Genomic DNA, 27,512 nt, shown 5'->3' on the forward strand with positions numbered 1-27,512 from the left:
TGAATCTGGCATCCCTCTGTTTCCTGCACAAAGCATAGACACTTCTACCTCTTCTTGTCTATACCCACACCTTTTCTTTTTCTTTGCCATCGGAATTCATTTAGGGATCTTCTAGTCTGCATGATTATGCAAGTTTAGGCTTCCAGCCTTCAAATGGAAATAACAATAGGGGTGGGTGGCTATAAAGGCAGCTTCAGACAGCAAACCCACTTGCAAAGAGAAAAGCACTCAAGGGATGTGTTCTCTGGCGCAGAAGGCATTTTATAGCTAGTTTGTGTGGCAGAAGTGTCTCCAAAACAGTGGCAGTGTGGGAATCAAGGAAAAGAGGAAACACAGAACCACACTGAGCTCAGCCTGTGCTGCCATCTGAAACCACAGCATGAGCTGCTGCAGCAGCAGAGATGGTTCGTGCGAGTTGGTTTTGCCTATCAAATTATTGCCACTTCAGAGAGTCCCTCAGCATCACCAAACGTACCTTCAGATGATGATCTAGAGCAAACAACCTGGGTAATGCTTGACAAACCAACCCGTCTATCAGATGTCATGTCTTTCTTATCTTTTCACAACCTGCACATCTCTCTTCCTCTTTGAGAGGAGGGGAAAGGGAAACTTATGGCATTTAAAAAATGGAAATGGAAAAGATGTCTTCAGATGTGGTACCAAAGCTGTGATGACCAGGATCCTTTGTGCCTTCCTCTACAATCCAGTGTGATCAGGGAAACCTTTATTTGGAGTGTGGGGTATGGCTGCCATGCTCCTGTTTGGATGCACAGAGAGAAGAAAATCTCTGCCAGTTTTGAGCAGTGTAAGGTACATGACCTACACACGAGTCAATCTCATTTTATCCTGTAGTGAGCACTGGTGCACCTGTATAATGAACAGCACATTATCGCATCCTTTGCTTGACTATCTCAATATAACATATTTAGTCTTCACAGCCGCCAGTACATCATGTTATATTTTTCTTTCATCTAATGTATTTGGAGCAACTTGCTAGCAAGATGCAGCCCTATTTATCCTTCTAAGGACAACAGTAGCAGTTAAACTAAAGGGAGGAATTAAAAAAAAAAGGCAGCTCTATTTGTGCTATGCTGAGATGCATTTCTTGGCAGCCCCAGAGATTCAACAGTGTGCTATTTATCATGACGAAACGCAGAAATGTCTGATGTACTTGAAGGAAAGTAAAGAGACTGAGCATAAAGTGCAGACTGAGAGGTACGGGCCCATTTTTAGGGCGGGCAGCTGCTAATGCAGTGGTGTGTGACACCAGCCCCGCGCTGCAGCAGAGGAGGGGGCACAGGACAGGGCAGGAGCGGCCGAGCTGGAACCAGTGACAAACAGGACAGTTTAACACCAAGAAGGAGAATTAGCCAGCCTGCTTAATCACACTACTTAACACCATGAGGATTATTTTTAAGGAATTTATCCCTCCTTCATCTCCTGCTGGATAATGCTGCAAAATGCTGGCATTGGCTAAGGAGACTATTTAAGATCTTTCTTTCTGAAATGAGCCCCTGGCGTGGTGTTCAGCAAGAGTCTGTCCGGCAGCACCTGGAGCTGTGTCAGAGGTTTAGCACTGACCCGAGTCCCTCAAGGACATCGTCTGCTCCTGGCTGTGAGATGGGTCCTGGCTTTGCTGGTTTGGCCTTGGCTCTGTTTGAAGGGGGGTGCGTGGCATGACCCCTCTGCAATGCGCCCTGATGCAACAGGGACGGGCTGTACTATTATAGACCCACTCTATGAACAGGCTCAACACCCTCAGGGATTTTGGGGTAGAGGGGAAGAGAGTTTCTCTCTTGGAGGGTGGGAAATTCCAGTCTCAGTTGGGTTATGATGTCGGGATTATTGAAAACAAGAGTTTAAGTTTTATCATGAATCTGAAAGTCCCAGGAGCTCCTGCTTCTTGAGTTTTGGTCAAGGTCGCTTGAAGTTAGGGCTAGGATTTGAGAACAGAAACGTGCAAATCTCTCCGTTATTGTCAAGTCTGGAAAGTCTATTAACCTACAGGAAAGATGCTGTTGCCCGGGTTGTTCTGGACATGGCACAGGCCACATTCTTGGCTGAAGGATGAACAGTGGTGATGAAATTCATTAGTCTGTACAGAGGGAGAGAAGCTCCCGGGTTTTTAGAAGCTGCATCCCAGTGGTGGAAGTCTTCCATTTCCCTGACACAAGCACAGAGCCCAAGTAACACACAGTCTTCCCACTTTGGCTTCATTTCATCCTTTTACAGTACGGCATCTTTGATGCAAGGTTCAAGGGAATGATGAATTGCATTCTACAGCTGGACAATTCAATAAAAACATGTGGACATTCTGGATATGATAGAGCTCTTACATTCTTTGTAGGCTTAACATAGGTAGTAGCAGGAGTGTCTGCCGGGCAAACTCTTCTGACAAATGCTTTCCTCAAACACTGTGCCCCACATGAAACCACCAGCCTTTGAGGATCAATAATCTCCTCTCATGCAGGTGAGGTCGCTGAGTTACCCCCGTAGCCTCCTGGGCTGGAGTGCAGACCCTGTCACTCCACAGTGCCAAGGGCATCGGAAGCAATTAAAGAAAAATTGTAATTGATTTGAAGAACACGATAATCATCCATCTAGCTGGGAAAAAAAAAATGTAGCTGATAAATTAGAAAGAGTAACATTTGCTCTCTGATAAGCATTATGGCACCCACAGAAGAAACCTCAAGGACTTGCACTGTAAATGATTTAATCCTAAAGAACAAGAACACAATAATGTTGCAAATCAATCCAGGAGGCTAAGAAAGCTAGAAGTGGGTAGGGGAAGGCTTTCTGACTCCAGCTTTGGCCCAAAGTAAGAAGCCAGGTATCTGGCTGCCTTTCCATAGCAATTTTGCTGCCCAGGGTACCGTGCCCAACTGCTTTTTGTAATAACTCTTGCAGCTATGCTTGGAAATATATGGACGTTCACCCTTTGTGGTTCTCACATGTCCTGCCCTATGAGGCAGATGTGCTCATAGCAGAGTCAACTTAAATGGGGATGCTGAACCCTGGGTCCAGAGGACAGAAAACCAAAGATGAGTAACAATGCAAGGTGATTTGGAGGGAGAAACTGTAAACTGCCATAGCCTGTAAGTATCTCTGCTTGTGCTTTGGTGGCTGCCCTTGGACAGGCAGTTTTGTCACTGTGCTAAGCTTCTCGTTGCTCTAACAAGGGACAGGGAACTTCATTGATCTCTGTAAAGCATTCTGTAAGCACATTTTCCTTTCATGTTTTGGATGTCCCTGCTATAGAACACATATATCAAACCCTGCCCGTAATGGAGTAATTAAACGGCACTGCTAAAGGGATGTCATAGGATGGGACTGATTACAGCTCGCCTAGAAACGTCTTCCCAGGTCCCAGGCCCTTTGACGTGATTCTCCCCCCTTTCTCTGAATTTCTTCCTGCATTAATTTCAGCCAGTCCTGAGATTATTTGAAAAAGGGCCTTGGGGGACTTGTTCAAAGGCACTGCCACCACGGACGCCTTTGCTTTCTGAACTGAAGTGTTTCACTCCTATCTGTCTGGACATATGAGCTGCTCAGCACTGCTTCATTAGGCAAGTTATTTTTAAATTCCCAGAAAGAGAGAGGAATTAGCATTTGCTGTTGAAACAGCTGCAGGAAAAAAAGAAAAAAAGGAATATGCAGAAACCCACTGCAGGTCCCCCCTCTAGCCCTGTGATTAACCAGATGTCAGCACCCAAAGTCACCGACACGCTCCAGCTGCAGGTGAGATGTGAGAAATGACACCTGAAGATAAGGATTGGTGAGTGACCACCAAGACTCTGTTTGGGATGTAAATAAGGGGGCGACCATCAACACTGAACAAGAAAATGTCCTCGAACGATCTCCCTTCCCTCCAACCCCATCCTCAGTTTTCCGCTTTCTCTTTGCCCTATTTTTCTCTTAAGGACTTTGACCCTCCATTCTAGTTTTTCAACACAAATGATAATAACAAAGCCTGCCCAGGGTCCTTGCTTCTCCTAAACAATAACAAGGCAATAACACTGTTAGAGGCACATTTTGGTAGCTTTTTGCATATGCTGGTTGCCCTGCAGCTGGTGCTGCTTGGGGCAGCTGTGGCTCACATGTAACATTACACTGGCAAAAATAAAGTGTTGGAAAGCTGCAGCTTGTTACAGATGTGGCCTAAACCTGAAAAGGGAGGAGAAATTACCCAAAATGGCCTTTGCACCTAACTGGGAGCACACGTGCAACTGCCTGCACCTGCCTCTTCCCCTCACCCCTGCCTGCAGCCGCAGCCTTTCTGGTTTTATTCAGAAGAAATCTAGCAGGAGCTGTTCTAATAACCTACTCCCAATTCCAACCTAATGGAGGCCACCGGAATCCTCTGAATTAATTCTTGTTCAAAATAGAGTGTTTCCTTTGGAAACCAAACAAATAAAAACCACATTAAGTAATTCCAGTGATCCCTCAGTGATGGGCACTCAGCAAATTGTGGGTGGACTGTTTCAGGGGACAACTTTCCCCACTGCTAAAAATACACAGCAACCTAGTTTTGAGGTCCAGCTCCCAAACACCACTTTGCCAGTTAAATCTGCCATGTGCCTTCCTAGAGACCACATTTAAAGTGTCCTTTAACCTTTTATTTCTTAATTAACTGTGTTCCTTGGGCATTTCCCATGAAGGTGTGTATTCCAGTCCTCGGGGATGTCTTCCTAGGGCTCACAACTGAGGTAATAAAACCTTCCTTGTCTTCCTTGGTGTCTCCTTTTTTGGTTCCACAGAAGCATTAGCTCCTCTTGCCAGAGCATCTCATTAGGAGCTCATGTTCAGCTGATTATTCCTCTTCCGAATCACTGTTTTCTATGACTTTGTCACCCGCCCCATAGTCCAGCTGCCACTCTGTTTTTAGGCTGATGACTTTACATCTGGTGGCACGGAAAAACATGTTGTTTACTTAAGCTCAGCTCATTAAGTGATCCAGATTAGGTCTGGCATCAGTGGCCTGCCCCAACTTCTGTGCACCCACAGATCACCAGTAATGATTTTATATTTTCTTGTAGGTCACTGATCACACATTAAGCGATGTGGGGTCAAGAACCAACGGGAAGGGAGACGATGCTTCTGCTTCTGCTTACAATTACAGTTGGAGACCTGTCAGTGAGTTTTCAGTCCAATTAATAGTCATATAGACTTATATCGTTCCTCTTTCTCAATCAAAAATACTGTGAAAGACGAGAAGCAGATGTCTCACTAACTGAAGGTTTATTCTATTGCCACTACTACTTTAAACCATGACATTAAGGAAAGTATCCGGTTAACACAACAAAGCCCACTTTTCATAATGTTACAGCATCTTCTTGAAATGATTTATTAGTGAGACTTCTTACTTACCTTACTCTATATTATTTCGCTTGCCATTGTGGTCAGCATGACAGAGGCATCACGTTTGCTCCAGTAAATACCACACTTTGCTCCCATCCCGATGGGCTCAGCATTTAGTTGCATCTTTTGTGGGGCCTGGCTTTATTGCAAAATGCTCAGTGGTGGTAGAGTCTCTGTTCATTTTGCCCAATTCTGCGGAAACCTTTGTGTCTGTGATGTAAAATCAGCGGCTCCACAGCTTTTCTCGTGCTGCATTTTGCACCGGGGTGTCTCTGGGCAGAGCTCAGAGATGTTCCCCAAGCCCCACAAGTTCGTTTTGTTGTGTCCAGCTCTCGCCTTTGAGAGCTCAGCACTGGTGTGTGGGAACAATAACCTGTTATACCAGGCAGACTCATTTTTCTGTCTAAACAGATGAAAAAGGAAAACAGCTTCACAAGTTTTTAACACTTAGAACTGAGAAAAAAAAAAAGTCCATTTCAGAACTCCTCACCAACACAGTAACTGGGGACTGTCTATTTGATTGTGCCATTTCTTAGCGTGTAACACTTTGTCATTGGCTTCTTTTGCTGCTCATTTTGAGGAGAGGCAATGGAACAAGGTTTACGAGACTGCTGCCGGTCCATCCGCATAGGAAAAATCCTGATCCAGAGTGACGAGGAGACGCAAAGAGCGAAAGTCTACTATGCCAAGTTTCCTCCAGACGTTTACAGGAGAAAAGTTCTTCTTATGTACCCAATACTCAGTAAGTGTCTTTCATTTTATGTACCATTCGGCCCATCTGAATAGGGAGTGCACTGAATTTAAAGGAAAATTTCCAAATTTCAGGGCCTTTGATTAGGTTTTTTCCTTGATTTAGGTGTCACAGGGCATTTATCAGGCTGTGCCAGAACACGTATTAGTCAGCCGGCACAAGCACAAATGCAGAGCAATTCATTTGGGCAGCCTGCGGCTGTGAGAAAGGCTGAAGCATTAAGACTTGATATAAATTTAATTTTTAAAATTTTGCCATGGGAAAAGACTCAGTATTTTTCTCAACCTCTTAAAAGACTCTTTTTTTGTTAATACTAAATTGCAGAAGTAAATTATTTTAAAATTAAATACCGTTAATATTACAAAAAAAATAAATAATCTGTTAAGCGTGGTAAGGAGTTTGTCAGGATGAAGTAACTTTTCCAGTGTAAGGTTTAATTCTGGTTCTACACATGCGGCTCTTAATTGCCATTTTACTACTTGAGATGAGCTTTCTTGCCTCAGGGCTTTAATAAAATGCACCGACTCCAGTGCTTTACAACCCGGCAGCGCTGGCTGTTTCAGAGTAGAGATGAAATTCCTTCATCGGGAGACCAAAGTTTTCTACAATTAATACCCACAGAGATGATCGTTTCCCAGTGGGAAAGGACCGGACCACCATTCAGTCACACACCAACGTTAACACGGGTATTCTCGGGTGGCCCAGGACAGGTTCTTCAACCAAGGGAGTGAAAAAAAACAGTTAAAATCTCAGATTTACCCCTTTTAGGTACTGGTAACACTGTCATTGAGGCTGTTAAAGTTCTTGTAGAACACGGCGTCCAACCCAGCGTCATCATCCTGCTGAGCCTGTTCTCCACACCTCACGGTGAGTCGAGGCCTTTGCCCTCTCTCCAAAGGTGCCAAATCGATCATTCAGGAATTCCTCAAAAATTATCATTTTAACCACAGAAGTTCATCCTGTTGCACCAACACAGTTTGGACAGAAGTATTTTGGAACAGACTGACACACTCGGAACAAACAGATATGACTATATGATGTTACAAGAGAGCTTTTTAATACGTTTTATTACTGTTGAGTTGATCAAGGGCATGTTTAAAAATCTTTTTGGCCAAAGGGTGAAATACTTGACTTAGATTAGCTCTGGTTCGTCACTGCCTGACCACTGAATCGGGTACAGTAACAAAGCTGTCAGCGCACGGTCAAGCATCTCAACACTCTCTGCTTTAATTTATTAATCCTTTGATAGCCTGAATTTGCAACTGGATTTACAGCACCTAACTAGGCAGAGGCTGGCAGTAAACATCATGAGAGAAACCCTATGGGCCTTTTCCACAATGCACCATACAGACCCATCCTGCACCAGTGAAAGTGGAAATGGATTTTACCCCTTAAGGAACTATTTGCACGTTAAAACAACGACTCTGCACTTGGCTGAAAACTTTATCTCTTTTGGTACCTTCAGCAGTGGCCACAGCCAGCCTGAGGAATTGCTGTTTTCCAGTCCATTTCCCCAGCATGTTTGACAGAATTATGTGCATCCTGCATTTATCACGTGCCTTGTATGCAACTTTCTTTCAGGAGCTAAGGAAAAAAGTCAATTTAAATAGTAAATAGCAGTCTAGGTTTAAAAGAACAGTTTTTAAAGTAAATTACTGCTTTTATGCTGCCCAGATCCTTAGTTAAGAGCGCGGACACCCCCTGCACCGCGGCTCCTGCACCCACATTGCTCACAGGGTGTGGAGGAACCTCTGACTGCCCTGAACACCAACAGGACAAGTGCCGGTGCAGCGCAGGGAAATCTCTTTCAAGTAACCAGATGGGAACAAAATGGAGCTCGTTCAGGCATCAGACACGCATTTTGTCCATGTTTTGTTCTGCCTCGTTTTTACACAACTTTTGTATTTGTTTCATTCCGAAGCTCTCAAAAACCTGACGTGTGAACATCGATTTGAAGTGGTTCAGAAGCGCTCAAACTATTTATTGCTTCTACCTGGGCAAGAGTTTGGTGTAACCAAGTGAGGCTGAGCTGCTTCGAGAAAAGAAAACATCAGCCATAATTAATCACACGAGAAGTTACTGAGTAAGTTACTTGGAAACGTTTAAAGCTGGTTCTAAATCTGAGCTGGAGAGCTGTGTTATCATAAAAACGTGTTTTAACAATCATTAGAAGACAAAGCCTGATTTTCCATGCCACCCCAGGCGCGGCGCTGCAGCCGGCAGGACGCTGCCTGCACATCTGCTCGGCAGCTCTGCTGCTGCTGCCGCTCGGCAGAGAAACGGCACCGAGAGACCCACCGGGCTGGGAACAACCAAATCCAGCACAGAGCCAAGAGCCTGCTCAGAAAACTCCTGTAAACCCCCACGGCTCAGACACAGCTCTGCCGCCCCCGGCTCAGACACACAGCTCAGCGGGCAGAGCCACACGGAGTCACCAAATCAGCTCCCTGGCTTCACAAACAAGCAACTCAGAGTTTTCAAAGGCACCAACAGCACCTCTGTTGGTGCTGAATTCCTGTACATCTCCTGCTGTGTTTTGTTGCCGCCTTCCTCTCCAGATCCAGATCCAGGTTGCCCAGGGCAGTGGTGGAGTCACCATCCCTGGACAGGTTGAACAGATAGAGAGATGAGGTTCTCAGGGACATAGGGTAGTGCCAGGGGTGGGGTAACAGTTGGACCCAATGATCTGGAGGGTCTTCTCCAACCAAAATGATTCTAGGATTCTGCCTGCTCCCCAAGCAGTCTGAGAATTTAAAAGCTCGGATGTGGAGGGACAGTACATGAGAATGTAAGTTCTCCCAGGAGCACAGCACCGACAGACAAACAAGATCAAGCTCAAATTTAGCAAATTACTGCACACTATTAAAAACGCCTCTTGAAGCTGCAATATTCTTCTCCATCTGTTTAAAACTCCAGCAGACCAGACCTGCTGATTTAAAAATAACCATCTGGAATAACCTCCTGAGATACTGTTTGAATGCAAAACACTTGGTTGGGTGAGACGTAAATCTGGGCTTCTCTCCGCAGCACAAGAGAAGAGGCAGTACAGCGTCGGCACAGAACTGAGACGGGGAAAAGAGCAAAGTCAGGCTGTTAGGAATGGTTTTATCCTTAGGTTTCCTCTTAAGTTTGTTCCAGGCTGGCACAGGAGTGCAAATTACCTTCATTTGCCTGCTCAGTACCTGGCTCTGCTAATACTTTGAGTATATAAGGATTTGAGTTTATCAGGTATTTTTTTTAATTTTATTTTTTAAATTGTATTTTATTGCTTCAGGTTTAGAAGCTCTCCCAAGAGGTTCAGATTTTTCTCACGCCACTGCATTTGGATTATTACTTATCTATATTGTGAATAAATTCTTTTAATATCTTTTTAGAAAGCCAAAACCACCAATATTTTTGTCATCTATCACTGCCTACCAAATAACCACTTTTTACAACCCTGGAGGTTTTAAAGCAAATTTATTTACCTTCATTGAAAGAAATGACATTAAACTTACCATGGAAAGGTGTTATAATTCTCCTTAGCTATACAAACATTAGCAAACTGAAAACACTTAAGTATGAATTACACTATGCTTTTGCTATAGATTTTGGATGTTTTTCCCTATATTGCCAAGTTCTCTATGCAAATATATTTTCTCCTACGAGCTTTTTGAAATACACTGCTACACCGATCCTAATTTTTTCAAAGCTGTTAAGGAGATATGTGTGCACAGGCCATTAATCGCTATTAATGTCAACTGGATACTGAAATCCACTAAGTCATTTGGGAAAATCGGAGCTTATTCTGCCGCTGATCGATGCTGTGAGGGCATTTGCAAAGAAACTCCATCAAATTACACGGAGGGAGGAACTTTTCCTCAGCTACAGGTTTTTCCCACCGAAGGAAAGCATGAATCAGCAGAACCCGCTGCCATCTGCACATCGTTGGATGTTCATCTCCCAACAAAATAGCAAATAGCTGCCTGAAGAGCCTGAACTCACCCACAGAGGTAAAGAATAACGTTTTAATTCCTCTGTTGCTTGCCATGTGATAATCTTACAGACTTTTGGGAAGAATAAGCAAATAAAAGTATTTTATTGAGGGGAAAAGAAAGAGATGAACAAACACAATTATTGTCAGATGTGATAAAATACCGAGAAGTTGTTCCAGGAGCACAGGCCATCATCTTATCCCTCCGTTCAAATAGTAGAATATGCTGCACCTCCCATTTGCTCAATAACCCCTGCTCAGGTTACTGGTGTATAACAAAGCCACTTTTATTCTTGCCTGGTATTCACAAACGGCTGGGAGAAAAACCAGGACTCACTTTGGTGCATAAATCACTCTGTCGCAGTCACACCATCTCCTGTTTCTTCAGTTCTCTGAGATCTGCCACCGGAGCACCCCAACGGACATCCCGCTCATTTACTAATTGCCAACATTCACACTCAACAGCCGTATCACCAATTGTTGGCACAAGGCTTTCCATGATGAACTGGATCAACTGTGCGCCAGTCATCTGCCTCCCCAGTTATTGACTTTTGGCAGCAGAATTTTTTGCCTGCTTCCAAGACGCAACATACAAACACCATCAGCCACAGGGTCTCTCTCTTTGGGGGAAAAACCTTCTCCAGCCTCTGGAATCTGTCAGAAGTGGGAGCGGTTTGTTTGTTGTGGGTCAAGAACGAGGCGACTTTTCCCAATGACAAATATTTTGCTTCATTAAAACCACAAAAGTCCTTTGTGACACTAAATCTACCCTCCCCGATTTTTCTTTTTAAGTTTTACTCACATTGAGCACTCAAACCAGATGTTAGGTCATGCTTTGACCCTACAGTAAAACCAACCGCAATGCAGGATCTGTATTGCAGTAATGATGCAAAGGACTGACCTGATTTAAACTCACCCTCCCAACTCCCAATTTGCTTTTAAAAACATAACAGTTAACCTTCTGCAAGCAAGTTTTATGTGGGATTAGGTATCACCTCTCCGTCACTCCAACTATATGCTGTATCATCAGTCCTTCTGCAGCTGGAATAAACTTGTGTGTTTTATGTTCTGGGTAATTCAACCAAAATATTGTTGGGAACCTACATCTCCTCCAGAAAAAACTGCTAAAACCACTAAAAATATGAAAATATACAAGTAAAACAGGATAGTTGCACCGCTAAAAATATGGTGAATATACAGGTAATATACGGTAGCTGCACTACTAAAAATGTGGTGAACATACAGGTAAGATACCGTAGCTGCACCAATAAAAAATGGGGAACATACAGGTAAAATATGGTAACTGCAAGACTAAAAATGTGAAAATATGCAGGTAATATATAGAAGCTGCACCACTAAAAATGCAGCGAATATATAGGAAAAATACGGTACGTTAACCACTAAAATTATGACAAATATACAGGCAAAAAATGGTAGCTGTAGTGTTAAAAATGTGCCGAACATCCAGGAAAAATACAGAAGTTACACCGCCAGAAATGTGGCAAATATATGGGTAAAGTAAGGCAGCTGTACCGCTGAAAATGTGGCAAATATACAGGAAAAATATGGTATCTTCACCACTAAAAATGTGAAAATATACAGGTAATAAACAGTAGCTGCACCGCTAAAAATTTGGTGAATGTACGGGAAAAATACAGTAGTTACACCGCTAAAAATATGGTGAATATATAGGAAAAAAATGGTACCTGCACCGCTAAAACTGTGACAAATATACAGGTAATATACAGTAGTTGTACCGCTATAAAACGTGGTGACTATACAGGTAAAATACTGTACACGCACTACTAAAAATGTGGTGAACATACGGGTAAAATACTGTAGCTGCACCAATAAAAAAGTGGGGAATATACAGGTAAACTATGGTAGCTCTGCATTACTCATTATTTTGGTATCATGGCCTTCAGCTCAGTGAGTTTCTAACCCTCTGCCGTTTCTGGTCCCGTGCTGTAGCAAGTAAAACTGATGAGAAATATGCCCTGTGCCCTCCATTCTCTCCAGCATGAACACTGTAGCTGCCTTTAAGTTCTGAAGTCTGAAGGACATTTAAACTGCGAATATCTGAAAACACTTCATTTACATTTAAAGTTAGGCTTGTATCATTTATGGTTCAACAAACTTTAAAAGCAACACACCCTTAGCTTGACGGTAATCTCACTAATATGATAATAAAGAGCCAAAATGAGAAGCAAAGGTGTCTTGTGGACTTCCTGAAACCACGTAAACCCTCAGAAATATGTTATTTCTCTAAATACGGGATCTTGCTTGAAAATGAAGATGACTTTCTTGAAAATCACCTCTGTTTTCCTTAAAGTCTTTTTCAAGGGAGACTCTTCAGTGGGATCTTTCCAAACCCTGAAGGAAACCCCTCTACGCTGATCCTCAGTCTGGCACGGCTTCCCTGAAGTTTAACCTGGGAACAGGACTTGGACAACACTGTTCAATTAATTAAGGCTCATATTGGAAAAGGGGTGCATCTTACGTTTTATACAATGTGCCAGTTGTCTTTAATACACGACACTGGGTTAAGCAGCAGCAAAAACCCAGCATGAGGCGAAATGCAGCCACAGTTCAAAGGGGAGGAGAGCGAACGTCAGACACGGCTCCTCACTGACAGTTTCTTCCTCAGCCTTCGGGAACGCTGGCCATTGTCGGCCTCAAGCGCGGGCACCTCCGCCTGGGACACTCTGTGAGGTGACACGAAATGGCCCCCGCGCTGCCAGGCCGGGCTCCACTGGGGAGCACCGCGGACAGGCCCTGCTGAGTCTCGGGACCCTCGGCACCCCCGCGGGGCCGCAGGAGGCAGAGGAGGGGCCGGGAAGGCCCCGGGGGCCGCCCCGTCTCCACGACACCCGCCCACGGCCCTCGGCCTTTGCCCCGCTTCAAAATGGCGGCGCCCCCTCGCGCCGGGGCCGCTCTACCCGCCGGGTCCTCCACACTCATCTCGTTGGGCCGCGCTCCCCCCGCTCCCCGCCTACCCCGCAGGGGGTGGCGGCGCCTGCGCAGAGGCGTGTGCGCCTACACTTCCGCTTGTCGGCGGCCGCTTCCGGGCCCCCGTTCCTTGGTAACAATGGAGCAGAAAATGGCCGCCTGAGAGGGGAGGGAGGGCGACGCTGCGGCTGTTTGGGGACGGACGGAGCGGGGCGAGCCGGGACCGAGTCCCCTGAGGAGCGAGGAGAGCAGCGGAGCGAGAGCTGGGGAGGCGGCGGCAGGCGGCGGGCGGTGAGTATCGAGGCCGAAGGCGGACTCTCAAAATGGCCCGGAGAAGGGAGAGGCCCAGGCCCAGGGGAGGCGGCGGCTGCGGCCCCCGCCCGAAACCGGGGGCGGCCGGAGGTCGCTCTGCCCCTGCTCTGGGCCTCCGCCGTGCGGAGTGCGGGGTCCCGGGGAGGGCAGGGCGGCTCCTGGCTCCGCGGAGGCCGGGAGGCCGCAGCCGCCCCGCGGCAGAGGCGGAGCGGGTGCCGTGATGGAGCTGCGGGCGGTGATGGCGGGCGGGTGTGCCCGGGGCACTGCGGGGATCCTCGGCCCCCGGATGGGCCGGGCTCTGTCAGCCGGGGGCCTTTTCCCCTTTCTCCCGCCGGAGCGGGGCGAACCTGTTCCTCCATTTGGAGCTGGAGAAGGGTTTGTGCTTCCCCCTCGGGCCCCTCACCCTTCAGGTGTCCGGTTGGGCTAGAGAAGGGGTTGAAACCAGCCCCTTTTTGGAGTAGTGGAGCGTGGGGAATTGTAGCCCTTATCTTGAGCCTCGCCATACAGTTTAGTGCCTGCTTAAGTAGTCGCAGCTCTTAGGACTGTGTTTTGAGGCTGTTGCGACAAGAAGCCCAGTTGTGGCAGATAGGCAAGAGGAACTCTTTACATCTTGCTGTGTCTATTGCAAGGGTCTTAATCAGCTTGTGACCTGTTAAAACCGGTGATGGTTGCCATTCCTATCCTGTTAGTTTTTCTCTAGTTAATCACGTCATCGTTGCTCTGTCACCTTAGTTTCCTGTGCAAATTCTTCCTTCCCTTTTTCATACTGTTTGTTCGGCATTTAAGGTTTATGTTTCCTGTGTTTCAAAACCATTGTCAAGTCCAGCTAGATGTATTTATTATTTTATGTTCAGTGATCTGCTTTAAAGGAGGAGCAATATCAGGTTGTATATAGTAGTGTATATATATATAATGTAGTTATTAAGATTTGTTCTGTGTCTTAATTTTAGTGTGTAGTAGAAGGAGCCTTCTAAAACGTTTCACAGCAAAATATTCAGATTTTATTTTTTATTTACAATAGTTTTGTTTGTTTCACCATTTTTCAGGAAGGTGGAGTCTATACAGAGAAGCTTGTAAACAAGAATTCAGACTTGGTTTTACCCAACGGTACTGGCACACATATAATTGTTTTCCCTGTCCATTTTGGCAGTATGGGTTAATTTCAAGTTGAAAATCGTTGTCAAAATGCTAAAGAAGCTCTGACACCAATTTGTCCCTGAATTTTAATTGCAGTGACTTGTCAAGTCTTTTTAAAAAATAAACACTTGGCCGCTTCTTGAGCAGTTAATTATGCTAATTGAGAGTCAGATGCTTAGTTTTGTTGTAGTGGTCAAGTAGCAGTTAAACTACTGTATTCCCTCTCCAGGTCTACCCTTTTGGAATTAAAAGAATTATAGCTTGGAATTTTGTCTTGCCTGTTCCCGAGAAGGGGAAACAGACCACACATTATAAAATTAAGGGCTTCTTGTTATGTTAGACCACTAAAGCATAACAGCTCACCAGCAGTTCTGACTATGTAACGCTGTCGCTGAAATAACCGCACCAGCATTTTTCAAACAAGTAGTGGTTGTCATCTGTATCATGTTTATTTTCCGTATTACTGAATTACTAAATGTGCCAGAGTATACTGGAAAACAGCACTGCAAGTGACTGGTCTCTGCTCCGTGTCTTTTTATATTAGTATTATTACTGGTATTTTTAGGGGAATGGATAATGTGATCCTTAAGTGGAAATGTTTTTAAAACATCTCTATATCGATATATGTGCCTAGCTTGTTTCTTTATTCTTCTTCCCTATGAGAATGTATCAAAATAAATTCCTTGATCTTAGTAGAATGTTTCTAGTTGCAGTGGAGGTGTTGTACGTGGTGTTTGATTGGTTGGTTGTTGTTTTTATAGCCATAACATAATGTTATGATTTCATGTACTTGAGTCTAAAGATTGCATTTAAGTTCAATTTAATGTAGCTTAACACGTTACTAGGCTGTTCTGGCTTTTGTTTTGTTTTGTTTTTTTTATAGAGAACTCAGTTTCCATATATTAAAACGCTTGAATTCAAACAAGATTATTGGGTATTTATCCAAGTTTTTGTGACTTAATCTCAGTCTTGATGAAAACTCATCAGCTTTTGAGCTTAGAAAAATTAATTTTGAAGGGATAAAACCAAACATGAACCAAACATGAAGTATTTTTATGGTGATCTCATTTATCTCAAAACCAGTACTTCTAAACAGCATAGGAGTGTAATAACTCTGAGCCAGGGCCTTGGTGTGGTGAGCAGGCATGTCCAGCAGCATCACAGAGACTCCATTTCGCTTTTGCACAGGTTCCTGGCTGCACTGAAGACCATAGAAACACACAAGCCTGTGTCTCTCTCCAAGTGTTCAGGTTTATATTAATGAGGTACTCATTAATAAATTTTGCTGATGTGCTGTATTCAAGCTCAGCTTCTTACTCAAGGTGGTCTGCAGAGCTGAACTGTCTCATAAAACCATCTAATGATAATTGAATATATAGGAGAAGCCAGCACACATTTTCTCTTAATTTAGCAACTTGAAAGCATTTTGCTTAGAGCACTCTTAAATTCAATATGCAAGATGTATGTGCACATAGTCTTGTTAAAATGCTTGAGCTTGCCTGCTTTGGTATATCATCAGAAATGGAATTCTAGTCTAACAGATATCTATTTATGTTCAGATAAATGTTACTTGATTTTATTCTCCACTTCTATATTTGTTAGGCACTAGACATAAACGACAAAAATCCGTGTAGCAGAATTCCTGCGTGGGTTGTGGTTGTAATGATTGTTACTGTTGCGTTGGCCTTTTGCTTTCAGTAGTTGCTGTATTAGCAGCAGTTTAGCATAGACAGTGAGATTTGGTAGTAAATTTGAAGATGTTTTTCTTTCTTCATTGAAATTCATTGAGTTATGATTGGCTTAGTGCTTTCACTAGCCAAAAGTTCTGTTTCTTCATGGTCATCCTGTAGTTTTGCGGGTACAACTTCTTGAATATCAATCCTGTTTATACTGCTGTCTTTTCAGTGTCAATACTGGTTACTTGCATACAGCTTTACTTCTTCCTTTGAGCTTCAGAGTGCACTTTGTGCTTGCTGACCCACCAGCAACCTCAATGCTTAGGGGAAAAAAGCATAATTCCATGGGACTCTAATGCTGGAAATTTGTTGCACCTTGTATATGCTAAGCTTTCTTTTCTGGGATATCTGAATTTGAGGGCAAAAGGCAGTACTGTCTTACGTTTCTTCTCAACTTGTATGTAAAAACCGTTGTTTTAGTAAGTGCAGATGATAAAATGTGGAGCCTTGGGTTTTGGCAGTTCTTACTGCATTTTATTTTCAGAGCTCTGTCTTCATTCCACATGCTCTCAGTATTCTGGACTTGCTAAGCTCTGCTCTTTCATATGGAAGATAACATTGGAAAACTAATTAGTTTTGCCTCTTTTTTAATTAGATCTCTTTGAGTTGAGAATTTATACTGTAAGATGGTTACTTTGCCTTAGATACTGTAGGGCTTTTGGAAATTGCAGAGATTGTGTACCCTTCACTTCTCTCTGGCTTCACAGGAGTCGATAGTACATCTAATGATATTTCTCCATCTCACCAGTTGGTTCTGTTAGAATGTTTTCCTCTTTTTTTTTTTTTTTTAAATTCCATTGAATTTTCTGCAGCTGTTCTGCAAAAGTATTAATCTGCTTTCTATTGTTTAAAATGTATGTTCAGAATGACATCTTGTTTTACAGACTTTGCTTTGAAATGTGCTGGGATAGTGAAATAGCAGAATTGATGTTTAACACTCCTTGTTAAGCTGGCATATAAATTTTATACCAGTTTACACGTAACGCTTCATAGAAGCCAAAATTTTCTTTCAGCTTTCCAAAAGTCATATGTTTTCCATGATATTTTTTGAGGCAAAGAGGACCTACAGAGTTCTTGGATGCTTAAAATTTCTGGTAAGTTTAGTAGAAATCTATTAAGAGCGTAGATTGGTTGTTGCTCAGAGTGTCAATAGAAAGCAAGGATAGCAGATAAAAAAAGAGTATATCCAAAATTCATGAAACAACTTTGAAAACTAGTAAAGTTTGTTACTTGTTACCATCTCTAAGATGTAGATGAGTGATTTGTACCATTGCTATCAAAGCCTTCGGGGTGATCACAAAAGGAAACGTGTGCACCTGGATAAAAAGGAAAAAATACCAAACTTGACATAATGAAGCTCCATGTATAATGCAGAGACCTGTGGCATTTCACTATTTTATGGTCTTTTTCCTTTAATGACAGGATTCACTGACAGTTCTCGCTTCTGCTTTTGAGCTTGCAGACTTGAATGATGAAATATTTAAGAAGAAAATGTAGCTTCTGTTATGTCTTTCTGCTAATTTTGAGTATTGAGAAGATGGATACTGACTGGCATGGAAACTATTTTTCTGCTTTTAATTCTTCTAGGAAAATCTGGTGATTGGGAGGTGGGGATGGGTCAGATGAATACCGCATGTGAAGCTGGTTCTGTTTGTGCCTAAAGAACCCGGAGTAACAGAACTGCCTGTTCTGGCTGCTGTTCCTGTGTCATTTGAGAAATGGAATGGGAGAGACCGTGGCTGGGACTGGTCCTGCCAAACGGGGTGGTGTGTTGGGGCTGCTCAAGTCAGAGTTCGTGGAAAGCTCTTTGAACAGACAGCTGTGTTGTACTGCTGCTGTAGGGCTAAAATGTCTTTGAGGTATGATCAGTGAAAGTAGGGGAGGAAAAAATAGTTAGTCTGTAACGACTCAAACCAGAAAATAAGTATTTCTGGCTTCCACTACTGAGTCACTTCTTGTAGTTGAAGGCTTTGATAATTTTTGCAGACTGGAAGTAAGCTAGGTGCTCTACCGGTCGAAGTACCTAATTAAGGTGAGGTTATGAATCATAAATGAGAAATTAGCCTTCTGCTGAGCACATCTATGGAACACTTATTCATGTTGCCATCACCTTTTTTGTTTGTGCAGAGGTATTAATTATGTTGCTGGGACGTGAGTTAGTTCAGGAAATGTTCCTAACATACAGGGCACTACATTCTCATATAATGTTGAAATACCGGTAACACCTGAGTGGGGGGAATTTTTGAGGAAATTTTTACTGCACAGCTAGCTCATGAGCATCTGTTGTTTCTGCAGTTTAACTAATTCAGTGCCTTTCTCCTGTGAAAATCTGAGACTTGCCCCATAAATCTAATGAAGATTATTATAACTTTAAGGTATTTATTTTCTTTTAACCCTGCAAATGAATGATTTCTGAATTTGTCAGATCTATGTTTTACTTAGTTTAATGAGAGTTCTAATGTTTTATGTATTTTTTAATTTAAAAAATTCAGGAATTCAGGCTAAGGTGTCTCTTGGTGTTCAATACAGATAACTAATGTCAGGAGATACTACGCATTTGTGAAGGAGGAAGAGCTGGTGATTTATCACTGTGCCTTATGGTCCATTAGTACTTTTTCTGGGAATACTCCTGTAGTTCGTAAGTGCTAAGCAGTATGGAGATACACAGTGTTATTGCTGAAGGTAAATGGACAATGCAAGTGTTTTATCACTGCTAGCTGCTGTCCCACTAGGTTGTTTTTAAGCAGTAGTACATTCCTGACTGATTAGATTTTGTTTGCACACGACTTGGCAAAAGAGAAAATGTAAAATGTATCTTTCACCGCAAGAACGATAACTTTGCGTTGTTGAGGGAATACCTAGTACTCTTAAATTGTTCCTATCCAAAGAAGCATAATATTACTTCCTCTTGAATAAAATAATGTAACAAACGGTACTTTTTGTGAGCTTACGGTTTTTGCTCCTGCAGTCTCTAGCAGCAGTGGAGAGACAGCTCATCACTTGTGCTCTGAAATCTCTGAGCTTGTTGAAGCATAACTGCAGGGAAGATATTTCGGTGACTTGTGGAAGGATGGGAACACCAATTAAGAATTCACTGTAGTTATCGTGTCTGGATATTCAGCTGCTGAAGAATATTTTTTTTTCTTTTTTTAGGAGAAAGTGATTTATTCTATCTCTTATTCTGTTGTTTTGTGCAACCTTCAGGTGATTCCCCCTGCCTCATTTTCCCATAGAGATATTTTAATTGTTGTATATCTCAGCTGAAGTTGGTGTTAATCAAGAGATTTGAACTTCCTGCTCATAGATGTCACCTTCCCCACCCTTTGTCAAGTCAGTGCTGGCAAGGGAGGACACTAAAGAAGGAAATTCTGAATCTTTTAACGGAGTTGAAGCATACCTGTTTATTAGATAATCAAATATGGGTTATTTTGTTGTAACTGAATAGTAAACCTCTTGGTTTTCTCTCATTAGGTGTCCCTGTGTTACTGTAGTCAGCTTCCTTAAACCGGTCTTAATTTCCTGCAGTGTATGAGCTCATAGCAGGATCCTGCATGGGGAACAGGTTTGCAAATTATTTCTACAACATTCTACCATGCTGAAATAGGAGTGAGGTGACGTAGTAGCTACCATGGGAATCCTGTTGTACAGCCAGGTGGGACCTATGTAGTTGTGCTGAGGCAGTCGTAGTCTAAATATTCTAGTAAGTTCAGCCTGGTAATGTGTAGCGCTCTGCAGTAGTGTGGGAGGTGAAGCTTAAAATGGACAATGTGGACAATGAGCTGAGTGCACAGTGAAGAGACAAAAGTAACAGGAGCCTTGGAGTATAAATGCTGTTTTCCATGTACTGGTTATGATATCAGAGCTCTAGTTTGAAGAGTATTGTCCCACTTTCTGTCAACCATAAGGCAGGGAGAATGTGTCGATGTGCGTTTATGCATTTCTTTGCCGTCTGTATTTCCATCAGTGTAAACATCCCATCTAGATATATAGCATTTCTAGGACACTGAAGCTACACAGCCTGAAATTGGGGTACAACAGGCTAGTGTAATCTGTTACAGTAGCTTGCGATAGGAAAATACAGCAAGTTTGTCACTGGTAGAAATAGTCCTAATGTCAGCTAAAATATTAATGCTCTGAGGCTTTCTTCTTAGCACTAACATCCCTTGAGTCTTGACCAGTAACTGACTTTATGGTTTGGGAGGGAAGATATGAAATGATGGAAGAGAAAAGAGGAGCAAACCTGGAAATAATTCTGATTATTTCTTAAAGGATCCCCTCTCCAAGTGTATATCAGTCTATTGTCAAAGAAGAGGTTATTTATTTTTATTTATTTTTTTTTCTCCACTTGTTTTGACGCTCCCTCTTTCCCTGACCACGAATGATGTCCCTTCATCTTCTGAAATTGAATGGGCAAATGTCTTTGAATCAAATAGGTATTATATAGCTAAGGTGCCTGCAAGCACTGGCATTTGCAGTTAAAAGGAAAATTTCAAAGCATAAGCAGTAAACAAATATCATGCTCTGTATGCATAGTGCAGTTTTCTTTTTTAAAAGCTGTTGTAGAATTAGTCTAATGTTAATATTACCATTATGAAGACATTCTATGTGTTTTAAAGTCACTAAATACCAAGGTGGCAGGTTGTTTAGGGAAAAATATTTTACAAAACTTTATGCTGCACCTGTCCCTTAACATCTTATTCCAATCCTTTATTTTCTTAATCTTACTGTCAAGTTTGTTTCATTGTTGTCCTAAAAAATGGAGTGGTGGTTGGAGTTTTGCTGTGTATCCCCAGAGAACTAATGTATCTTTCAAGGTTTTGTTTTGGGTGCAAGTCTCTTGTTCTGCTTGAGGCTTTATTCAGATGTTTCTCTTATAAGCAACTGTCTTTATATTCTAGAGAAGATACCAGAAATATATCTTTAAGTGAAGTTACTTGGAGTCGTCATTCTGCTACAGAAAGCTTGTTAAAAGTTGTTTGAGTTTCAAACAACGCTATGTTCTCATTAGAAATATGTCTGAGGTTTAAAGGACATACAGATTTCATAACTGAGCCCGGCCTGAGCTGAATGTATCTGCTGAAGCCATTGCACAACTCTTACTTTGAATGGGTTTGTTTATTGCTGTATTTGACAACATGTCACATGCAAGTCTTCAGACAGGCCATGCAGTCTTTAGATTGCACCAGAGATTTAGCAATGCAGAGAAAGCTGATAGGCTTCCATTAGAGATGGTAGTAACCCTGGCGATGGCTGCTGCTTACTGATGAAAAGGTGGAAGATAAGCCTAATTTCTCTGGTAAAATGGCAGAAATTCACAGAGCCAAATAATACCAGTAGCCTTGCATACTGTATTACTGAGCGGCAACAAGTAATTTGTGTCTTAATGTGACTAACTTAAAAACAAGCTCTGCTGTGTCACAATTCAAAACAAAGAGGGCTGGAGTAGCTGCAAGTCTGCAATATGGGATGTCCTATCCTGTGGAATTTTCTGCTGTTACACACTGAGGTTGTCAGCGCACTTTAATTTTCACAATAGCAGCTGAACTAAACTACCTCCAGAGATCACGCAATGCTGCTTTTCTGTGGGGCTGCACTAATGTAAACTGTGGGCAGTCTTGACTTGACAGCTGTGCTGACAAACCAAAAGAAGATGCTTTTTGCACTAGACAGATGTCTAAGTGTTGGAAACTTTCCAGTGAGAAGCAGAAAAGCTTTATTCTTCCAGTATTTTCATGTCACATGAAGTATGGTTTAAATGAAAGGAATGTTTTCTGATGGGGAATATTATTGCAGAGCTTTTTAGCATGCAGGGAATTAGCTTGCTAATCACCTCTCTGAGTAAATTCTACCAGTTGTACAGGAAAATTCTTGATGTTGTGAATAGCAAGGCATAGTGATTAAGGAAACTAGTTATTATTTTAACTTCATTTGATATATTTGCATGACACAACTAGTTCTAGAACGTCTCCCACATTTGCATGTATTTTGTTATAATATTTATATAGACATGGCATTCATGGATAATTTGGTTTTTTGAGAGAGAGACATCCTCAGGGAAGTCATGCAAATGAAAAACAATATGAGAAGATTATACTAAAAAATACACAAGATACAAGACTGCATTTTATAGCAGAAGTTATACCTGGTATACACTGTGGAGTTTTGTCCTGGAAATTCCAGTCCTCACCGTCAGTAATTCAGTAAATGCTGAAATTTGCAAGCAAATTCTTCTCTTGACATAAAACTACAAATTTGATTTTACAAACCATTTTTTTTTTTTCTTTAGGAAACTAATAATATGGTTTTCATTTTGTTTTTTTCTTTCCTCACGCATGGTATCCGTGGCATCTTCTGTTTTATATGTTTGAATTCTTTGTAACGTTTCATTCTGTTAAAATTCACTGGGATTTTGAAGAGGGTGTTTCTCATAGCAGGCAGTAAATTAAGTTGATTCCTGCTTTCCTTACTGTAGCACAGGGCAGGAAGAAGTGATGGACACTTAATCCCTTGCTTGTTTAGAGTTAGAGAGCATGATCCAGGCCGGTTTGCTTTTCTGCCTTGTTCCACGCTGTTGTGTGGCACTGCCAAGGCATGCTGTGTGCAAGTATTAGGAATGTTTTACACTAAAAAGCAGGTAGTCATGGACACATCAACAATGTAAAGATGGATGAAGAGTTATGACTGATAGTATTCTACGTGCTCGTACTTGCCGCTTTGTTGAGTATTTGATAATAGGTATAGATTCTGTTTGCACTTCTTAGAGGTTCATGCTTTGAGAATGATTTCATTTGTGATCCCTGTGGTTATGCAGCTTATCTTAACTGAAGCTTCATCAGCAAACTTATTACCCCTCGCCAAATTTAAGGATAACAATGAAGAATGTCATGCAGGTCAAACATGCCTGTATTTCATGCCATGTTTCACTATGCTGGATGAAGTGTTTGTTTTCTTCCTTTTAGGTACTCTTCCACACATCAAGATGGAAAGCTCAGATTCTAGCGATAAAGGAAATATTGATCAATCAGAAGCACAACGTCAGAGTCAACTAGATCGGTTAGATCGAGAAGAAGCTTTCTATCAGTTTGTAAACAACCTGAGTGAAGAGGAATACAGGCTTATGAGAGATAACAATTTGCTAGGAACACCAGGTAGGTAATGCTTGGGTATGTACAGCTTACTCAAATTGCTTGTAGGCAATTTGTGTCATTTTCTGTACTCCTGAAGCTGTTTTCCCCATATAGTTTGTGTGCTGCAGTTGTGCTCCATGGTAGGAAGTAGCTTCTTGCTCATTTGTGCATACTCAAATTTGAGCAGTCCCCTGACTAGTAGAGAAGTAACTAGGATGATGTGCACCCAGAGTTGACCCAGTTCCAGTTATGGGTCCTTAGACACTTCTGATTGAAAAGTAAACCTCCCTTAAGCATCTCTGTGAAAATTTTGTGCTGGTGAGGTTAAGAGTTTGTAACTAGAATAAATAGTCTGGTGCAAGATTCTGCATGGGCATTTTTATATCAGTTTTCAATTGACTTAATACTTTAAATTGACTATAGGTTGATACCTAATTCAAACTAGTTCTAATTTAAAACGTGACTCCAACTAATTTAAACCTTTTTCATGCTTGTGAAGGGGTTACCTTAAATATTTCACTCTGGACAGCTATTTAATTGGTATAGGATGATGAAAATTGCTGATAAGCTGTAGAGGTTATAGAACCAGAAAGCATATCTGTCTTGAATAGGTTGAAACTGTTGGCATCTTTCAGCTTCAGTAAAACTTACTTGGGGCAGTGTTGCTGAAGTGTCCGAACTTCCCCTTAGCAACCTGTTTGACAGTCTCTTTATGGCAGGATTTCATTAGTAAATAAGACAAGCAGTGGCTTGTACCTTCTCTAGAAGCTTTTAGTAATGCTTGCCATACAAGTGATTTGGAAATATTTTTGGAAAATTTTGCTTATTTTCTAAGGTGAAATTACTGAAGAAGAGTTGCTGAGAAGGCTACACCAAGTTAAAGAAGGTCCGCCACAGCAAAACAGTGATGAGAATAGAGGTATATACAGTATTTGTGAAAACTCTTAACTTTAGCACCCCATACGGACCTTAAGTTGAGTGCAGGAGTGGAACAAGTTAAGCCTAGGCAGGTGCAAGGTGAGCTTTGTTTCAAAACTAAGCGAACATTATATCTGATATCTGCTGCAGAGGTCAGTTTGGGACAGATTTCACTCATAACAAATCTGATACTTGCATCAAGATAAAGTCAAATTTAGAGTGGTGTGTGGTGGGGGTTTTTTTGTTTGTTTGTTTTTTTAATTTAAGGTGCCATTCTGCCTGCTCCCTTCTGGGATGCTTTTTGGAATCCCTCTTTTTTTATTCACCATTCTTCCCTTTCAAAGATGCTATATTTCTTTTGTTATTACCCTTCTATAGAGATTGGTGGAGGATGCTTGGAGCTTGCCACTGGGGTTCATTCTTTAGTGAGGTAAATTTGCTACAAAGGTGTTCCTCAAGTGAAGGGTCAGGACAAACTTAGTTCTCTGTTTAGCACTCAATAGATCACTTAATTGTTTGCAAAGGAAAACACAAATTATTGATGTGTTATGACACCTGAAATGTGACTTTCCATTTACTTACGATAAACAATATTTGTTCTTTTGATGACTTGTTTGCTACATGATGGATGCAGTCTATCTGTACATATTAGAAAAATGTCCACTCCCACTCCCTTAAAAGAGCTCTGGTAGATAAGAATGGTGATGCTATGCGTGAAACCACAATAGCGCTTGGTAGGATTAAGCACTTCTAGATTGTCACCTGTTAAACTAAGCAATTATGTTCTTGGAAGAGATCACTCCAAAATTAGCTCAGTACTCTAATTTTGGTAGTTCCCTGTCGTTTTGCAGGTGCAGAGTCCGCAGAAGATGTTTCAAATGGAGATTCTATAATAGACTGGCTTAATTCAGTCCGACAGACTGGAAATACAACACGAAGTGGGCAACGAGGAAACCAGTCTTGGAGAGCAGTGAGCAGGACTAACCCAAATAGTGGTGACTTCAGATTCAGTTTGGAAATAAATGTCAACCGTAATAATGGGAACACAAATCCAGAAACTGAGAATGAGCCATCTGTAGAGCCTTCCGGTGGGGAGGATTTGGAAAACAGCCAAAGTGACTCTGAAATTCCAAGGTCTGAATCACCATCTGTAAGGCAGCCTGGATCAGAAAGGAGCACTTCGGAGGAGCTGACAACTGAGGAAGCTTCCCCTCCTAGAGGGCAGAGGAGAGCGAGAAGCAGGAGTCCAGAACAGCGGAGAACACGGGCTAGGACTGATAGAAGTAGGTCACCTATTAATCCAGTGAGTGAGACTCCTCGCAGGTCTCATCACAATACATCATCTCAAACGCTTGACCACTCCTCAGTGAATGAAGCTGAGGGAAGCTCTAGAACTAGGCAGCACGTGACATTAAGGCAGCACACAGTGGGAACTGAGGTGCCAAGTGAAAATGCAGTTCTGTTTTCAACCCCTGAAACAAGACCTGTTCCTCAAGCGGCAGGTTCTTCAGAAACCAATGGCACCAGTGAGACCGCAGCTCCTGGGCAGAGGCCTCCTACCATAGTACTTGATCTTCAGGTGAGAAGAGTTCGGCCAGGAGAGTATCGGCAAAGAGACAGCATAGCCAACAGAACACGGTCCAGGTCCCAGACACCCAACAACACCGTCACATACGAAAGTGAACGAGGAGGGTTTAGGCGCACATTTTCACGTTCAGAACGGGCTGGAGTGAGAACTTACGTCAGTACTATTAGGATTCCGATCCGTAGGATCTTAAACACAGGCTTGAGCGAGACTACATCAGTTGCTATTCAGACTATGCTCAGGCAGATAATGACAGGCTTTGGAGAGCTGAGTTACTTTATGTATAGCGATAGTGATGCAGATCCGAGTGGCCCAACTCCAAATCAGAACGTGGATGCTTCTGAGCCCCAGAATGGAGGTGGTGGTACTTCAAGCAATGAAAGTACAGATGCTAGCTCAGGGGAGGTGTATGAAGGTGGTAATGACAGTGGTTCAACATCTGGTGCCAGACGGGAAGGTCGGAATACGAGGGGATCAGTCACGTTTGAAGAAAGTGGTTCTCTGCCATTCCTTAGCCTAGCACAATTTTTCCTACTAAATGAAGATGACGATGACCAACCAAGAGGACTCACCAAAGAACAAATTGACAACCTAGCGATGAGGAATTTTGGTGAGAGCGATGCTCTGAAAACCTGTAGTGTGTGTATCACAGAGTACACGGAAGGCAACAAGCTCCGTAAATTGCCTTGTTCGCATGAGTATCATGTCCACTGCATTGATCGCTGGTTATCAGAAAATTCCACTTGTCCCATTTGTCGCAGAGCAGTCTTAGCTTCTGGTAACAGAGAGAGTGTTGTCTAAATGCGATTGGAATTTCGGCCAAGCAGCTAGTGTGATAGTGATGGGCAAAGAAGTCACTTCCTTTATGGCCACTTTTTGAGTGGTACCTCAATGTATAGTAATGACTTGGAGTGAATCTTCCATCATGAAAGCCTTTTCTCTGGATTCAAGCTTTTAAAATTGGAAAATTTCTTTAATTAGAGTTTTCAAGTTCTAGTCAGTTTGGATGTTAAATTCCACTTGTCCCAAAGACATCTACCCACTTAAAAATATTTTGTTTTTCTTTGTGAAGAGTATTAAGTTCTTTCCCTCACCCAGCCCCCGCCATTGCAGTCTAATAAACGTTTTGTCCTCAAGATTGTGCTTATGAGGAGTTCTTTGAGAAGTCATCCTGACTAAACGTACATGAGTCATAGAGGAATTTTTGCAAGAAATCCAACTATCTGGAAGAAGAATCTGAACTTAATTGCACACTTGAACATACTTTTAATTTTCATACTGGGTTAATATTGGACATGGCTGTGTAAATAACACTAATGTTAGCCCTTTCCCCATCACTATGGCACGCTGTAGGATGAGCTGTTAGCTTAATTGGGATATTTATCTTGTTGTGGAAATATAAGAATTGCCTATGCTTGTTGAAATAAAAAAAAAAATCTGTTTTAAAATTGTAAAGCTTTTTTGTAGAAGCTCAGTACTTTTCCAATGCACTGTTGTACTAACGCATTAAGAATTAAAATTGTACCATGCTTAGAAATCAAGAACGCTTTTCATACAAAACCCACCACACAGAGCGCAAATACGAGAGAGCTGCTTTTGTAACTGTGTACCTGTCAAGAGCAGTGCATATCTGTACTATTTATGTGAACAGCTACTGTAATATAAA

At 42.2% G+C, this 27,512-nt stretch overlaps 2 protein-coding genes across 6 annotated transcripts; both read left to right on the forward strand.

Annotated features, from left to right (window-relative positions):
• Positions 1-3,699: 3,699 nt before the first annotated feature.
• On the forward strand, positions 3,700-7,115 carry LOC308045451 (uracil phosphoribosyltransferase homolog; the record flags this gene model as incomplete). Its single annotated transcript, XM_080352737.1, is given in 6 exon segments — positions 3,700-3,738; positions 5,037-5,133; positions 5,939-6,100; positions 6,878-6,976; positions 7,008-7,033; positions 7,035-7,115. Coding segments are annotated over 6 exon segments (504 nt in total).
• Positions 7,116-13,184: 6,069 nt separating this feature from the next.
• On the forward strand, positions 13,185-27,301 carry RLIM (ring finger protein, LIM domain interacting). Of its 5 annotated transcripts, XM_080352871.1 has the most exons (5): positions 13,229-13,322; positions 17,230-17,310; positions 23,176-23,364; positions 24,179-24,262; positions 25,095-27,301. In XM_080352871.1, the coding sequence occupies exons 2-5, from the start codon at positions 17,295-17,297 to the stop codon at positions 26,645-26,647; spliced, it is 1,842 nt and encodes a 613-aa protein (XP_080208997.1). In that variant the 5' UTR covers positions 13,229-13,322; positions 17,230-17,294; the 3' UTR covers positions 26,648-27,301. The 5 variants fall into 5 exon arrangements, with proteins under 5 accessions (XP_080208998.1, XP_080208997.1, XP_080209000.1 ...); XM_080352872.1 differs by lacking the exon at positions 17,230-17,310 and having other exon boundaries at positions 13,185-13,322; XM_080352874.1 differs by lacking the exon at positions 24,179-24,262 and having other exon boundaries at positions 13,230-13,322; positions 25,113-27,301.
• Positions 27,302-27,512: the final 211 nt, after the last annotated feature.

Source organism: Nesoenas mayeri (assembly GCF_963082525.1).
Source record: "Nesoenas mayeri genome assembly, chromosome: 13".
Classification (NCBI taxonomy): Eukaryota; Metazoa; Chordata; class Aves; order Columbiformes; family Columbidae; genus Nesoenas; species Nesoenas mayeri.

Excerpts from the sequence above, each read along its gene's own strand:
- RLIM (XM_080352871.1), top strand. Across the intron at positions 23,365-24,178 it reads CAATTTGCTAGGAACACCAG|GTGAAATTACTGAAGAAGAG; the intron begins GTAGGTAATGCT and ends TTATTTTCTAAG. Across the intron at positions 24,263-25,094 it reads AAACAGTGATGAGAATAGAG|TTCCCTGTCGTTTTGCAGGT; the intron begins GTATATACAGTA and ends TAATTTTGGTAG.